The sequence below is a fragment of the Protopterus annectens genome, chromosome 12.part0, assembly GCF_019279795.1.
Source record: "Protopterus annectens isolate FY-2018-M chromosome 12.part0, PAN1.0, whole genome shotgun sequence".
In the NCBI taxonomy this organism is placed as follows: domain Eukaryota; kingdom Metazoa; phylum Chordata; order Ceratodontiformes; family Protopteridae; genus Protopterus; species Protopterus annectens.
The window spans coordinates 400,662,871-400,679,292 of NC_056746.1; the positions used below are offsets into that span (position 1 = coordinate 400,662,871).

General features: G+C 37.3%; 1 protein-coding gene across 1 annotated transcript in view; it reads left to right on the forward strand.

The window, feature by feature from the left end:
- PDILT (protein disulfide isomerase like, testis expressed) overlaps positions 1 to 16,422 on the forward strand; it is a 261,556-nt gene that overhangs the window by 114,752 nt on the left and 130,382 nt on the right. The window contains exon 5 of the mRNA XM_044089503.1: positions 14,663 to 14,779. Within this exon, the coding sequence (XP_043945438.1) occupies positions 14,663 to 14,779 (117 nt within the window). The remainder of the gene's footprint in view (positions 1 to 14,662; positions 14,780 to 16,422) is intronic.

The window sequence follows — 16,422 nt, forward strand, 5'->3', positions numbered from 1 at the left end:
TACTTCCTCATTCCATAATCATGTCTCCTTGTCATCCTTCATCTGTCCAGATGTCATACCAAGCACCTTTCTAGCCGTCTCCCTTACTAGCTCTGCTGTAGATACCCAGCTATTTGGTAACTCTTCACTGCCACCCAGTGCCTGTCTTAACTCTTCCCAAAACTCCACCTCAAACTTAGCCTTTTTCAATTTCCACCATTTGATCCTTGGTGCTGCCCTTACACTCCTCCTCCTCTTCTTGATTACCAACGTCATCCTACAAACCACCATCCTATGCTGCCTAACTACACTTTCCCTGGTCACCAGTTTACAGTGTCCAATCTCCTTCAAACTGGCCCTCCTACTTGTATGTCACCCTATGCTCCTCCCTCTTGTTAAAATACGTATTCACCACAGCCATGTCCATCCTTTTTGCACTCCACTACCATCTGACCTTCTACATTCCTTTTGCTTAACACCATACCTACCCATCACTTCCTCATCCCCTCTGTTCCCTTCACCAACATGCCCATTGAAATCTGCTCCAGTCACCACTCTCTCACCCTTGGGTATAGTCATCACCACTTCATCCAACTCACTCCAAAATTTTTCTTTCTCATCCATCACACACCCAACTTGTGGGGCATATGCACTAACAATATTCATCATTACACCATCAATTTTCAGCTTCATAAACATCACTCTATCCGACACACTTTTCACCTCCAAAACACTCTTTGCATACTGTTCCTTCAGGATAACTCCCACGCCATTTCTCCTCCCATCCAGACCATGATAAAACAATTTGAACCCACATCTGATACACCTAGCCTTACTCCCCTTCCATCTGGTCTCTTGCACACACAATATACCAACCTTCCTTCTGTCCATCATATCGGCTAGCTCTCTCCTTAAACCAGTCATACCGCCAACATTCAAAGTTCTGACCCTCACTACTACAGTCCTAGCCTTTCTCCTCTCTTCCTGCCTTCAGCCATGCCTTCCCCCTCTTCTCCTCCTTCGGCCAACAGTAGCCCAATTTACTCCAGCACCCTGTTGGATAACAGTACTGGTGGTGGTCATTGTTAACCTGGGCCTTGACCGATCCGCTATGTAAATATTAACTGCTGTCCACATGAAATGATGTGGCGAAGTTTTACGCTGGATGCCCTTACTGACACAATCCTCCCCATTTATCCGGGCTTGGGACTGGCACAAAGAAATGTACTGGGTTGTGCATCCCCAATGGCTGGGTTAAGATAGAAGCTTAGTAACATAAACTTAAATAAACCTATAAACAGACTGACTACTGCACTCATACATGTTAACACTCTGGCTGTTCACCCAAAATGGCACTGTTGCCTGCACATGTTCTCTATTTATATACATGTGCCCTCACTTTGAAATGCTTCTTAAAGTCACAACACACACTCTGATCTACATACATCCTCCCTATTTGAGAAATAAGTCATGCACAGTAATAATGACAATAATCATTTACATGCAATTGTACAGAAATAATCCTTTGACATGCAATTATACAGAACTAATTACAAGTGAAAACAATCATGCCCCAGTTGCTGTGTATTTTACACTAGGTCTGGAAATATGACCTGATCATGTGACATAAAAATTAGGACTGGGTTTAGCAACAGGGACTGTCTTTGATGAATGTTCAACTTCAGGCACATCTGGGACATCATCAGGAATAGGAATAGGTACTGAGACATGTCCTTCAACAGGAACATCATCTGGATTGCTCTGAGATCTACAGTCTGTATCACAGGTATGATGCTGCGATATCAATTCAGACACCAGAAGAAGATGCCTGTGATTTCTTCTGTATTCTATACCCTCAGATTCCACTAAGTAAGATCTCGGCTCAGCACACACACCTCTCACTTGACCAATTCGATCAAAACCTTTCGCCATTTGCATCCTCACTATCTCTCCTTCTTTTAATGGATGAAGAAATCTGCTCATTTTATCATAGTAGGACGTCTGAGATTAATGTTTTTTGAATAGTTTGGCTTTGATTTCTCTGGTGTTTTTAGCATTAGGCACAGTCAAACTGGAACTGATAGGCAAAGTTGTTCTGGTTGGCCTAGATAGACGTCTCTGAGCAGGTCAGCCAAGTAAATTGTGTCTGGGTATATTTCTGAGATTAGGCAAATTCAAGAAAACATCAGTGTTGTCACACTTTGAGCTCTCTAGTAATTGCTTTGCACTTTTTACTGCACGTTCAGCTAGGCTGTTTGACTGTGGATAATCAGGACTACTGGTAACGTGGATAAAGTTCCACCTTTTTTCAAATTTCTGAAATAACTGACCGGTAAACTGGGCACTGTTGTCAGAAATAACTTTGTGTGGACTACCATGGACTGTGAAATGACATTTCAACTTAGTAATGACAGTACTGGACATTAGGTCAATCTTAAATCAATTCAAATAAGAGTCTACCAACACTAAGTAATGTTGACTATTCCACTCAGTGGCTACCATTGACCAATGTAGTTCAGGAATCTGGTTTAGCTGAAGTGGCTCTTTTTGCAAATGTGGTTTAGTGCTGTTGCACACTGAACAAGATGAAAGCACTTTATTGATATCTTTTGACCGAGACGACTAAAATACTAGTCCTCTCACCCTTCTTTTGATAACTTTGGAACCTGGTTGGCCACGATGTAAAATTTGGATGTACTCATGTTGTAAGGAAGTAGGAATGACAACTTTAGGACCTTTGAAAATGATACCAACTTCCATGAACACCTCATCCCTTTAGGGAAAATAAGGTTGCACTTCTGTTGGTACACAAGATTGCTTTGATGGCCATCCAACATTGATGAAGATTTTGAGCATTTGCAAAATTGTATCAGTCTTTGTATGATCTCTTAGCTGATCAAGTATTGTGGTAGAAAAATTATGCACTTCCATGACATGGAAGTCAAAATTCTCTGTATCAAGCTTTTATGTGGTATTTCTGGGCAATCTGGATAAGGTATCAGCCAGATAAAAAAGTTTGTCTTTCGTATAGACCATTTTAATGTTGTACTTTTGTAATCTGAGCATCATTCTTTGTAATCTTGCTGGAGCTGTATGCATAGGCTTCTTTAAAATAGTGACTAGAAGTTGATGATCAGTCTCAGTCTGAATAGCTCAGCCATAAATATAATCATGGAACTTCGAACATGCGAATACAATTGCCAAAAGTTCCTTCTCAATCTGAGCATGTTGCATCTCAATTTGGATAAGAGTTCTAGATGCATAGGCTACTGGTCTGCCCTCTTGAAGAATAACTGCACCAAGACCGAACTTTGAAGCATCATAGGAAAGAATTACTGGTTTGTGGACAGCATAGTACCTTAATGTAGGTGGACTGGCAATTTTTTGTTTCAGGTTATCAAATGCTCTTTGGTGTTGTTCCATCCATGACCAGGTAACACTTTTGAGTGTCAGCTCTCTTAAGGGTGCTGATAATTCACTGAAGTCTGGTATAAACTTGCCCAAATAGTTTACCATGCAAAGAAAACACTGTAAGGCTTGGACATTGTCTGAAACTGGCATCTCAAGAATGGCTGTTTGTTTGGCAGGATCTGATCGTAAGCCTGAACTGGTAAATAAATGACTGACATAAGTAGCTTCTGGTAGCCTGAATTTACATTTCAGAGAATTGAGCTTTAGAATCATCTCATGTGCTCCTTCTATAATGTTCCAGAGGTTTCTATCATGCTCTGCTTCATCACTGCCTCCAACTACTAAATAATCTACATTATAACACATGGATAGCCTGAAAAAAATGCTCCATTGCATGCTGAAAGACTTCACTGGTAGAATTTATTCCAAAAGGCATTCTGAGAAATCTATATCTACCAAATGGCATACTGAATGTAGACAGTAGTGAAGATTTGCAATCAAGCATTACTTGCCAAAATGAACTATTTGCATCTAAGACAGAAAAAACACTGGCATTTGACATGAGGGTAGCAACTTCCTTGACTGTACGCATAGGATGGTGGGGTCTCTTTAATGCTTTGCTTAAGTCTCTTGGTTAAATACATGTTCTGACTTCATCTGAGCTTTTTTTATGAGCAACTACCATGGAAGGCACCCATTCAGTTGGTTCTGTAACTGAACAAATCACACCCACCTTGCTGCACCATTTTATCTAACTGGACTTTGACTCTGTCCTGCATAGCTATCGGAACTCTTCTCACTGGTCTGACCACTGGACTGACCTCTGGGTCTAATTTCATGGAGTACACAGCTGGAAGTTTACCTAGCTTGTCTTTGAAAATGTCAGCATACTCTGAGAAAATAGCATTGGTGAAACTAGAACTGGGACGTGTGCTTACATGATGGATGTCTTTGGCAAAGGAAAGCAGTTTCATTTTTAAACTGTCTCTGAGACCTAATAATGACTGTACAGGTTTTTTGACAAAATATAATTGCAAGCTGTAACTGTTCCCAGCTGAATAGCATGAAAGCACTACTGAGCCTTTGGTTTGAATCTCTTCCCCTCCATAAACAACAAGCTTCACACAATTGGCCAAAGTAAGTTGTTCACCAGCTCTTACAAACCACTTCATTTTTTTGCCAACAAATCTACTGCATTAACCTTTTCACCAACCACTGATACACCATCTACATAGAAAATAAAGTTGCAGCTTTCTATATGATCAACTTACTTTTTTAAGTGACCTTTCTTAAATCAATGAGCCTTGCTTGATTTACAAAGCATTTGAAAGTGGTTCCATTTTTTACACTTGTGGCATTGCTGATCAAATGCTAAGCACTTTTCTCATTTGGACTCGTGATTGGCACCACAATTATGACAGTTAACAATGAAACTTGACTTTGCTGACTCACCCTTGTGCTGCACTGAGCATGTCTGTTTTACTGCGCTAGCATTAGAACTTGGATGGAAAGGTATGGGCTCTCCCTGGAAGTATTGCAGGGGCTGCAGCTGCCAACTTCTTAGGCCTGTTTCTGTTAGCTATGTGCTGCATGCTGTCTATGTTTGCTCTAGTGGCTGCTGAACCCATGCTCTTATCAATTGAAACATATTTGTGTGCCTTTCTGTAAGTATGTGTATTTGAGAAATCTCTATGGCTTTGTTCAATGTTAAATCACTATCTTGAAGCAAAATCTTTCTCACTGTAGCATTATTAACACCACACACAAGCCTGTCCTTTATCAACTCATCCTTCAAATCACCAAATCTGCAAGTTTTAGCCTTGTTTCTGAAGTCAGTAATATAAGCAGCAAAAGCTTCTCCTGGCTTTTGGTCTCTTGTATAAAATAAGTGCCTCTCCAATGTAACATTTATCTGGGGTTACACATTTCTCTAAATGTATGTTTCAAGCACTCATGGTCCTCCCTTGATTCGGCTTGTACAATAATGTGACAGTTTTCCCCTTCTCCTGCATATACTGCTGGAACATACACATATGAATGCTCTCTTTCAATGGCGTCTGACCCCACTAGATTAAGCAGAATAAATGCCCTCATACATGCATCTTTATCAGAAAAAGCTGCTTGTATGAAAATATTGTATTCCTGCTCAAATACTCTTCAATTCTCTGCTATGTTATTATCAAACACAAGTGGACTGGGTTTGTGAAATGCTTCTGCCATGCCAACACACAGTAATAATTACCCTTGGAGTTATGTATGAACATGCACACATACGTCAGAAATTTATGCCAAAAACTTGGAAGTATGCTCAACATCACTGTGACACCCCAGCACAGGCCCAATAATCAAGGAGCCTCAATCCTCACCACTGGCAACAGTGGGGAACATACACACTGGGAGGATGACAAGTACACACACACACAGCAAAGTGCAATTTCCCTTAAGAGCACACAGAGATCAAAGTCAGTCTGGGGCTGGTTTCTCCCTCTTTCTCCAGATCCCCAGTAAGACACCCCACTGGCACAGCTATAGGGTTGAGATCTCAGCTGAGTGGTAAAGCCAAAACCTCCAGCACCCTCTCTGTTCAAGCAGTGCTTCCTGTCCCTGCCCAAGTAGATGATACACATACACTTTGAGATTTGATTGATACACACACACACACACACACACCCACACACACACACACACACACACCTACCACCAGCCAACTCTTTATTGGCTACTCTAAGGCCCTAATAAAGGGTGTCCAATCGTACTGTGTAATATTACTAATAATCCAAATGGTAGTCTGACCAAGAGCAAGGCTATTTAGAAGTGGCCTGTACATTGTCACCAAACAGACATGCAAGTACTCTAAGAGCTTAAAAATGTCTCAAAGATATCAGCCACAAAGATAGGTTTAAATATATTTAATAATAAATAATAAAAGAACAAGACAATACTAAATATGTATTCACAGTGACTTCAGAGTTCAAAATTACAGGAAATATTTAAAACAACATTGCGGGGCAGTCTCAAATAAATGCAGAAAACATCTAAGCTAATCTTCACTAAATTCCTATCTGAATCTAAAAGACTTATTATGCCCTATAAACTTACTTATAGCAAGGCAAGTGCAGAAGGTGGCGATGAGTGGACATTCTTGCTAAGTCAAAGACAAAATACAAAATGTGCAGTCCTCTCTGAGAGAGTTCTTAAATTAATATCAAATATTACTTCTGGGTTAGCTTGGATGACATCACTTTTTGTCACCTGACTTTAGTTCCCAAGCTATGCTCCAGTGTAGCACTTGACATCTCCTTGTGAAAAATACATATTCTTCAGATGTTTGCAACTGCTAGGAGACACAAAACAATAAAACACTTACAAAACAATGCAGAAGGCATCCTAGTTTTAGACATCCTGTCTCCTTGCTGCACTGAAACTAACTTTTATGATGCAATAATAAAACAATTTAATTTCAACTATTTTCTCTGATTTTTTTCATGTTAACCTCCTGTGTTCCAGTTTCCATTAAACATATACATCTAAACAGCCACAATAGTGCAAGTACATTCATATTTGCTGTGATTAAATTTTAGCTTAGTACTTTACACACACTTCTGTATAAATCATATCAGTATTCACAAATGACAGGATTATTTACAAAATTCCAGACAGCTAGGCTGGTAGTGTGACAAACACAATAGACCCTTCAAAATAACTGCACTTTATGAAATAAGTCTCCATAGCACAAGAAACACTTTGAAATCACTGCACTTTGTGAAACCACTCTTGTCAGTGTAAGAAACACTTAAAAATGGCTGTACTTGCGAATGAACTGTATACAGCACAAGAAACTTTTCGGAATGACACTATTTTGTGAAATAACTGTACAGTGTAAGAAACACTGCAAAATAACTGTACTTTGCACACAGTAAATTCTTTGAAATAATTGTACTGTAACAAAGCACACACTACAAACACTTTGCACACTCTGGGATACTTCGAACAACTCTAGTTATACTTTGAATAGCTTTAGTCAATGCAAAGTAGTAGCTAATATAAAAAATGGTCATTTACTAAAAAAATTAAATTACTTTGCTTTTCCATGCTTATTTTGCACTTTTATTGTACTTGTTATGCTCATTTAACTTGTATCATGCTCGTTATACTTTTCTTGTGCTCATTTTACTTTTAACATGCTTATTATGCAAATTAGAAATAATTCTGAACTCTCTCATAAGTATTTCAATTTATTTTATCAAGTGTCATGGTTTAGAACATTTTGCTTAATCAATAATGTTTTGTGCTTTTTGTTTGATTAGTAATGCGTTTTGTGCTTCGCGTTTGAATAATAATGCATTTTGTGCTTTGCGAATGCTTTGTATAATTTTTTACAAAATAAATCATTTATGTGAGTTCTAATTACCTGAGATTCATTTCTGACCTTTTTCGATCGTTTGAGCAGGTTGGGATGAGTCATTTCTCTATATACCTCCATTTCTAACTGTGCACCTCATGGTTCAACTTTTGGCTTCTTGTTGCTCAGACATCCCGGTTCCGATACCATGTCATTCAGTCATACCACTTCTGATACCATGTCGCTAGTCCAGTCAGGACAAAACAGATGAACAGTTGTGGGTTTGGTTCAAGCAGCTCTATTACATACAAACACATCAGGATTGAGGCTTAGTAACTTAAACTTAAATAAACATATAAACAAACTGACTACTGCACTCATACATGCTAACACTCTGGCTGTTCACTCAAAATGGCACTGTTACCTGCATGTGCTCTCTATTTATACGCACATACCCTCACTTTGAATTGCTTCTTAAAGTCACAACACACACTCTAATCTACAGTGCCAGTGTTTCATTTTTACTTCATTATCCTGCATTTTAATCTCAGTTATTATTGACATAGGATCTGAAATAGTTATTATATGTGTGTTTAAGCTTTCAGTTAAATGAACATTTTCCTGTGGAATATAATTTCTCTATAGTCTAGTTTAGTTATTGTACCTTTGGGAATAAAATATAACTTCTCTCTGAATTCCTACCACTGAATTCACATCTTCTGTACCAAATATTTTCATAAATTTCTTCAGAAATCTAACATCTTTTGTTATATTTCTATTCTAGGCTTCCTGAATACATCCTCATTGTTACAAATCAAATTCCAGTCCCCACCTATGAGTAATATTCCCTTCTGAAAGCTGATTATTTCTCCCAAAATTTTGTTAAGCTATATAATAGCAGTTTTAGGTGGAATAAAAATACATGGCAGAGTAACCCTCCTCCCTTGCCAGTATCCTCTAACTACTACAACTCTACAATTATTTTTTCTGTCTTCTATCACTATTGGAGTTACTCTATCAATAAATATAAATAGTTGTCTTTTACTTTGCCCCGATATTCTGCTGAATATCCATCATTAAATTCTTTCCTTATCAAATTTGCATGCTTATTTCTTTCCAAACATGTCTCCTGTAGCATTTCTATTTGCACTCTGCATGTATTAATATAATTAAACAGTCTTTCCTTTTTGTCTATACCTGTGAAACCATTCACATTCCAAGATACTATGGAAGGTGTCACCATTATCATAAGAAGTCACTATTCCTACCTGTCATGTATGACAGCTTTTTTAAATATCTATTTCCAGATTTTGTGATACATGCATCCACTAATGTTTGGCAGGTTTATCCTTTATACTAATTTTTCTTATCTCCTTTTAAACCTATGTCACATTTTACAAGACTTTTTGTTTTAATGAAAACCCTCCAAAAATACCCCATAACCTCTTAACTTAATACAAACACACCGAACTATGTACATCTTCAAATAATGAAGTTTAACCTTACTAATAGGAACAATTGTCACAAACAGACAGCTGCAAACACAGGCCTTATCTAACCTACAGTTGAGGTTATCCATGCTAAGATGCGTGTTACTACCTGTTATCCTACTTACACTCATTAGTGTCTGTTCTTTTTTATCTTTATTCCCCTCCCAGATGTAAAAAAGAACTTGCATGTTTTCAATAAACATTAACTTTTTGCCTCAAAGAAATCAGTGCTTTGGCTTTTTATTTTCCTGTAATCAGCTAGTCTCCATGGAAATATAAGAAAATAAGAAAAATGTAGCCCTCAAATGCTGGCTTCTAAAGATATGCTGAAACATTTATTGCTAAAGGAAAACTTTTCATTACATTCAGTGTTCTCTTATTCACTTGTTTCTACTTAAACTTTTTATTCGATTAAGCTAAGGGTCTTAATCAAGACATTCATTTATGGAAAAGAGAGAACATATCTGCTCTAAATATGTTATGACATGTATACTTTTGTACCCCAGTCCCCACCTGAGAAACTCAGTATATTATAGCATATTAACTTAAACATGATTTTGTCTATCTTTTCCCCTCTTTTTACATTGTAATACCCACATTTCCTTTTAAAACACTTTTATTCAATCACTTAAGACATAGACAAACATACATTAGCAGAAAAAAATTAACAATTTTCATGTAAATACAATATTCATCACATATATTTTCTTTGCTGTTATCATCAGTCTAACTTACTGAATTCCTGCCTTCCCTTAAACTCAGTCATCCTCCTTCATCTCCTGAACATCACTAGTTTCCATTTATTTCCATGTAACTTGCTCCCTGCCTTTTCTAAAGATCCCTCTTACAGTTCTTTTACCCCTTTTGTAATATTCAGTACCTCAAATACAGTTGGTGTAGACCTTGATTTCCATTTTATAGTAATTGTTTTTTTTGTAAGCCAACAGAATTAAACTTAGCAAGGCCTTACTCTGTCTTGGCAATTCAGATCCTGTATCCTAGATCAAAATAACCACTTCCTTAATTACAAACATTAGCTCACCCAATATTTGTGATACAGATAATTTTTATTATCTGCCAACTCATCATAGCTTCCAAAGCTTATATTTCCAGTTACCTCTTTCTTTTCCATCATACCTCCAACATTTGCTATCCTCCTGAGGAAAATTTCTTTGACTTCTGCTTGGGATATAAAAATACCTATGGAAACACTTCCAAGCAAATATCCTAAACCTTCTGGGCCTGGATGCACATGTAATGCCTACATTTCTTAGTACTAAAAAAGAAGAAAGAAAGAAAGAAAGGCATTTGTTTATTTTAGTATCTTTATGACATACAACAATATCTAAAATTCATCACTATATACATGTAGTTTATATCATAAAAAGTTTTGTAGAAATGCTGTTAAGAACAGAAATTGTTTTACTTCCAGTTACCTTTCTCCTTCCTCTTCCCTTCCCTCCCCTTAGTTCCCTTCTAAACATTAATGGCATGAAGTAAAGTAAATGCCTTTCAGCTCCCCGCAAGTTTAATAAAGTCAACAAAAGTCTATTCTTCCCACTTTTATTTGTACAGCCATATTTTGCAAATGCAGTTGATACTTTGTAATCACACATCTATTCACTAACTTCTGTGTTGCTGGTCTTCTTCCTTTTCATCTCCATCTCCCAAATCCAGACACCGGTTCAGTTCCAAGGTACTTCCATTTCTTCTAGTCTACTCATGTGCCTTTCTCTGCCTCACAAGCATTTTTCTTTGCAACACTGGAAAAGATTTCACTGGCAAAGTCTCTTCATGTGCTTTATTAAGCAGAGTCCCCTTTCTGCATGATGGCTCACTTTTTGTTGGAAGAATGTTTCTATTTCCTCCTTAGCCTGCACTGCATCAAAAATTACCTTGATCCTCTATGAAAAAATATTTTGAATACAGCTGGATACAACAGGCTGAATCTCACACCTGTTGCTCGACATTCTCTGATTAGTGGAATAAATTTGTTTGTCTTTTGCCTGGTGTACACTGAATAATCATTTTCCACAAACACTCTGCTGTCTGTATTTTTAATACTTTGCCTTTCTGCCACAACTTTGTCAGGATCAACTCTTTTTGCTCATAGGATTGCATCTTTATGAATACAGGTCTTAGTTGCTTTCTCCTGGCCAGGTTTCAAGCATACAGACAATGTAATCTTTCACACAGCAGATCCTTCTGTGGACTATCAGTCCAGTTGCTTATTTGTGCTTCATAAAATGTATGCAGTCTGTTTCTTATAGTTTCTCTGGTACAGTAGACAAGCTTAGGTTTTCCCCACATGCTCTGTTCTCTAATTCTACCATTTTTGAAACATCACTTCTTGAGTAGTCTCATATTCAGCCAACTTTTTCTTCTTTTTGACCTCTGATTTATGCAGTTTTATCAACTCATCTGAATATCTGTTTAAAGCTTAATCTATTTTTTTCAACCTTTTGTTATTTGAGTTGATTTGCTCCTTCAGTATTTCATTTATTTTAATCAGCAATGACCAAATATTACTGGGAGCCATATCTTTCATCAGAGCTGGAGGCTGGACTGCTTTTTGCTGAACAGCTGCAGTATTTTTCCTAGTCAGTATTTTCTCATCACCTTTTCTAGCTGATTTTCTTTCAGTCTCTCTTAGTTTCTTCTTTGCTGGCACCCAGGCAATGTGCTTACTAGCCAGTAAGTGAATTTACTAAAAGTGACAGAGCTCCTGTCTTTTGTCTTTCAGTTTCTTTTTTCACACTGGGAGAGCTGAATATAAGCTGTTGAGCAGTGTGCAGGCATCATGGAAAGTCTGAATTAGATCCTTCTTATAATAAAATCATGCACTGTACGTTTTAGAACTGTCCTTGTGCTTCTTACATACTTTTCTTACATTTCCCAGTTCATATTATATTAGGACGTCTACCTGACATAATAAGAATAAAAGGATTGTAGGACTTAGCTGTTGTTTTGTGCCATGTTGCACCCTGCACACATATCATCATGTGTCTATATCAAATGATTGATATTTCATAATGATGAAGCAGACAAGATCAACTCCAAATGGTCAGTGGTCTGAAAACTGACCATTGGGTATTGCAGCAATACTGTTTTAAATGAGATAGCAGTACAGTTAGGATTGAGGAATTTGCCATTTTCCTTATTGTACTGCATTATGGTATATATAATTAGCAGGCTTTTAATGTCTTAATATTTCAGAACATTGACCATTGTGTGGTTTGATGTTCCAAAACATAGATCATTTGATATAAATCCATCATCGTATGCCATTATTTTTCACTACTCATAACATGATCATTAGCTATCTTTCATTCTGACCTTTTTTCATTTTATTGAATAACAAAACCTTCTGCTATAGTTGAATGCTTAAGTGCTAATGGTAGGTTTAGCAAATGTTATAGAGTCTTTTCTGCATGTTTCTGTTTAACAAAATAACTGGAGGCTGTCAAATACAAACCCATCACAAACTCCAGACAATGGAAAATTAAGTGTTGAAAGTGTAAGGATGATAACTGAGTATATCGGAATGAGGGTTGACATCCGAGGGGTGTAATGATGATAGTCTGTCTTAGAAAGGACATTAACCTCAAATGAGGGGCATCATGCCCTAAAGATACATAAATATCTGATGTCACATTTTGGCCTTTAGACAGTATACTTGAATGCAGTTTTCCAACTGAGATGAGCTCAAGTCCCTATACATCAATGAAACTTGAACCTTGTAAGGTATCCTAATATCTTAAATCATGGTCTGAGAAACTGATCTTCTCCTCAGGTAATGACCACGTGGCCTATCTAGGGTACCCATTTCCAAACTTCTCTACACACGCCATTAACAAAAGTTGATTTTTGCATTCTCTGCAGGAAATCCTGTGACGCCCAATTCATTAAATTAAATTAAGTTAAATTAAATTAAATTCCCTTATCTCTTTTTATTAAACTGATAATCACCTTAAGAATACAATTGTGTTACATTCATTATAATCTTTATGAAAAACTTCACTTTTCCAGAGATTCAAATGGACAATGTCCTCAGATTACTTTTCACCTCTTTTTTTTTTTTTTTTTTATGAAGGTCAGCAGGACTAAGACAGAATATATGTGTGTGAATGAGAAGGAGGATAGAGGAATGGTGAGTATGCAAGGAGTAGAGGTGACGAAGGTGGATGAGTTTAAATACTTGGGATCAATAGTTCAGAGTAATGGTGAGTGTGAAAGAGATGTGAAGAAGAGAGTACAGGCAGGATGGAGTGGGTGGAGAAGAGTGTCAGGAGTGATTTGTGACAGACGAGTACCAGTAAGAGTGAAAGGGAAGGTCTACAAGAGGGTAGTGAGACCAGCTATGTTATATGGGTTGGAGACAGTGGCACTGACAAAAAGGCAGGAATCACAGCTTGACGTGGTAGAGATGAAGATGTTAAGATTTGCAATGGATGTGATGAGGATGGACAGGATTATGAATAAGTATATTAGAGGGTCAGCCCAGGTTGGAAGGTTTGGAGACAAAGCCAGTGAGGCAAGATTACGTTGGTTTGTACATGTGCTGAGGAGGGATGCAGAGTATATTGGGAAAAAGATGCTAAGGATGAAGCTGCCAGGTAACAGGAAAAGAGGAAGGCCTAAGATAAAGTTTATGGATGTGGTGAGAGAGGACATGCAGGTGGTTGGTGTGACAGAACAAGATGCAGAGGACAGGAAGAAATGGAAACAGTTGATCCGCTGTGGTGACCCCTAACAGGAGCAGCCGGAAGAAGAAGAAGAAGGAGATACACAGTTTCTTTTTCTGAATGATGAGTAGCTTTCCTTAATTTTATAGTGTGCCACCATCCAAAACAAAAAGTGCCATGCTTTTTTTGGGTACTGGGATCAACCTTATTCACATATATTTTGGGTAGTCATTCAGATGATGTGGCTAAAGAAAATGGAACAGTTACTTAAGAGTTTGCTATGAGACTTCAGCCTCCGTTAGCTAATGCCCTCCCCCTTATTGAGGTAGTCCTGTTTTGGGAGTTTCTGCTCTGTGTTATATAAAGAACTCCCCACTCCTTTCTCAGTGGCCTGTTGGAGGTTTCAGTCAGTCTGGAACCTTTGGTGGAAAAAGCATCTGTGAAGTAAAGGGGGACATCTATGCTTTGTAGTTCATTTGATATCATTTACATCATTAGAAGCTGTTAGCAAGAGTGATCTCTTGGAAAGACTGTTATGTGGTCTCTGAGAAGTGTGTTGGGTTGTGTTTATATTGTCTTATATTGCTTTTTTTTTTCAGTCGATACCCAGAATATAAACAATGAAAAATGAAAATTCTATATAATTCTTGTTGGAACCATAACTGTCTCACAGCTAAAATAATTAAGGTAATGTGTAAAGTAAATTCATAGTGATGCAAGCTGTAAAATAATTTATAAAATCATTTTAATTACAGTCTGAGGAAGAATATGTACATTACAAAACAGCTATAGGAGACCCGGTGAACAAAGTGGATATCATCAAATTCATTAGAACATACGAGATGGATATCGTCACAGAATATAATTCTGAGGTATGTATTTCTTTATTTCTTCCATCCTTCCTTCATTCAACAGCTCTGCCATAAATAAGAAGACAAGAGCATATCATAAATGCAACTATCATTATTTGTAATTTATTTTATTTTATTTTACATTTGTTGACCGGGCTAGTCTAACTGGATATATGTTCATTTTCAGTAGAGGCCCAGGGAGATAAGCTCAATATTATGTTGAATGATTGTATAACATTTTTTTCACTCAAATGGGATTCTAAGTGACTTCAATAAAATGGAGCTTCTTCAGATTCCAATGATATTTCGATCACTTTCAAAATAGCAAGTCAATGAGTTATGCAAAAATATATACCTGCCTTTTGCTTATTGACATACACACTGGGAGACCAGGGTTCGAGTCCTGACCAGTGCAGCTTGGCATTTAGTTTGGCAGTCAGCTCAAAGGGTTAAGGCAATGAGTTGCTAACAAACTGCTTCCTGTGGTACAGGGTTTGATTACTTCAGCATTCATTTGCCTACTGTGTAACCTTGAGCAAGTCATTTAGCCAGACAGTACTTTGGGGCAATTTGGAAATTGTGCTAGGCTCCAAAATGGTCATCTAAACTGAATGTCTAGTAACTACCTCTGAACCATAGGAACCTTTGAACATTTGCACTTATGAACCAATGAATCTGTTCGTTTTAATGACGGCATCATGACACCTGTATCACTTTTGTGAACTCAGTGACCTTGGGTTTTATTCTGCTATAATATTTCTTTGTAAGTTCGCAAGGTATTGCATTATTAACATTTATGAATGCTTTAATTTTTGCATGAATTTTCTCAATAAAAATATATATGAATTGCAGTTACTATAAAATGAGTATAACAGAGATGGGGAATGCTGAAATAAACAAAAGACAAAAAAAAATAGCAGAATCACAGTGGAGTACTAAGTTAGGGTCTTGTGGTACTGTACGGTATATGACAGACTTTCAGATGGGCTCCATTCTCCTTGTCATTTTATGTCCTTAAGGGGTCATTTGCATATATCCAATGGGTGTTTACTACAGGAGGTTTTAAGGTGTATTCAAAGTTAATTAGTACTTTTTTATTGGCTTTTGGCTTTTAATTGATGTATAAAAGTGAGTTGATTATGTGGAATTAATATCTGATGAAGTCCAGTGGATAGGACGAAAACGCATGTATTTTCTTATAAGAGCGTTAATGAAAGTGTGTTTCTGGCGTTATAACTGTGTATATTAAAGCTGTGTCATTTTTACAGAGGTTTTCCTTCTCTGTGACTTGCGCTCCTACTCTTCAGTTAGGAGGTTTAAGGTGTTACACAGTGAAGACTCTTGCTTGGTTGGGTCTTACAGTTTTTATTGAATGCTTTGTTTCTGTGACCTTTTTACCCTTTAGTTTGGATGTTAGTTGGGATATTTTGCAGGCATTACTCTTTATGGGCATGGGGCTTAATTTCAAGCTCTGTGTTTCCGAAGTATTCAAACAACCCTCTTATGCTGTACTGATAAGGTCATAAAAAGGCCAAAGGAAGGCATGTCTGTAGCAAGAGTTTTGGCTTTATTGACCTGAATGCTTAGAAAGACTTAAAAGTAAAATAGTAATGGACATTCAAAAGTCATGTTTTTGAAACACTGATATGTTTTAATGAGTCATT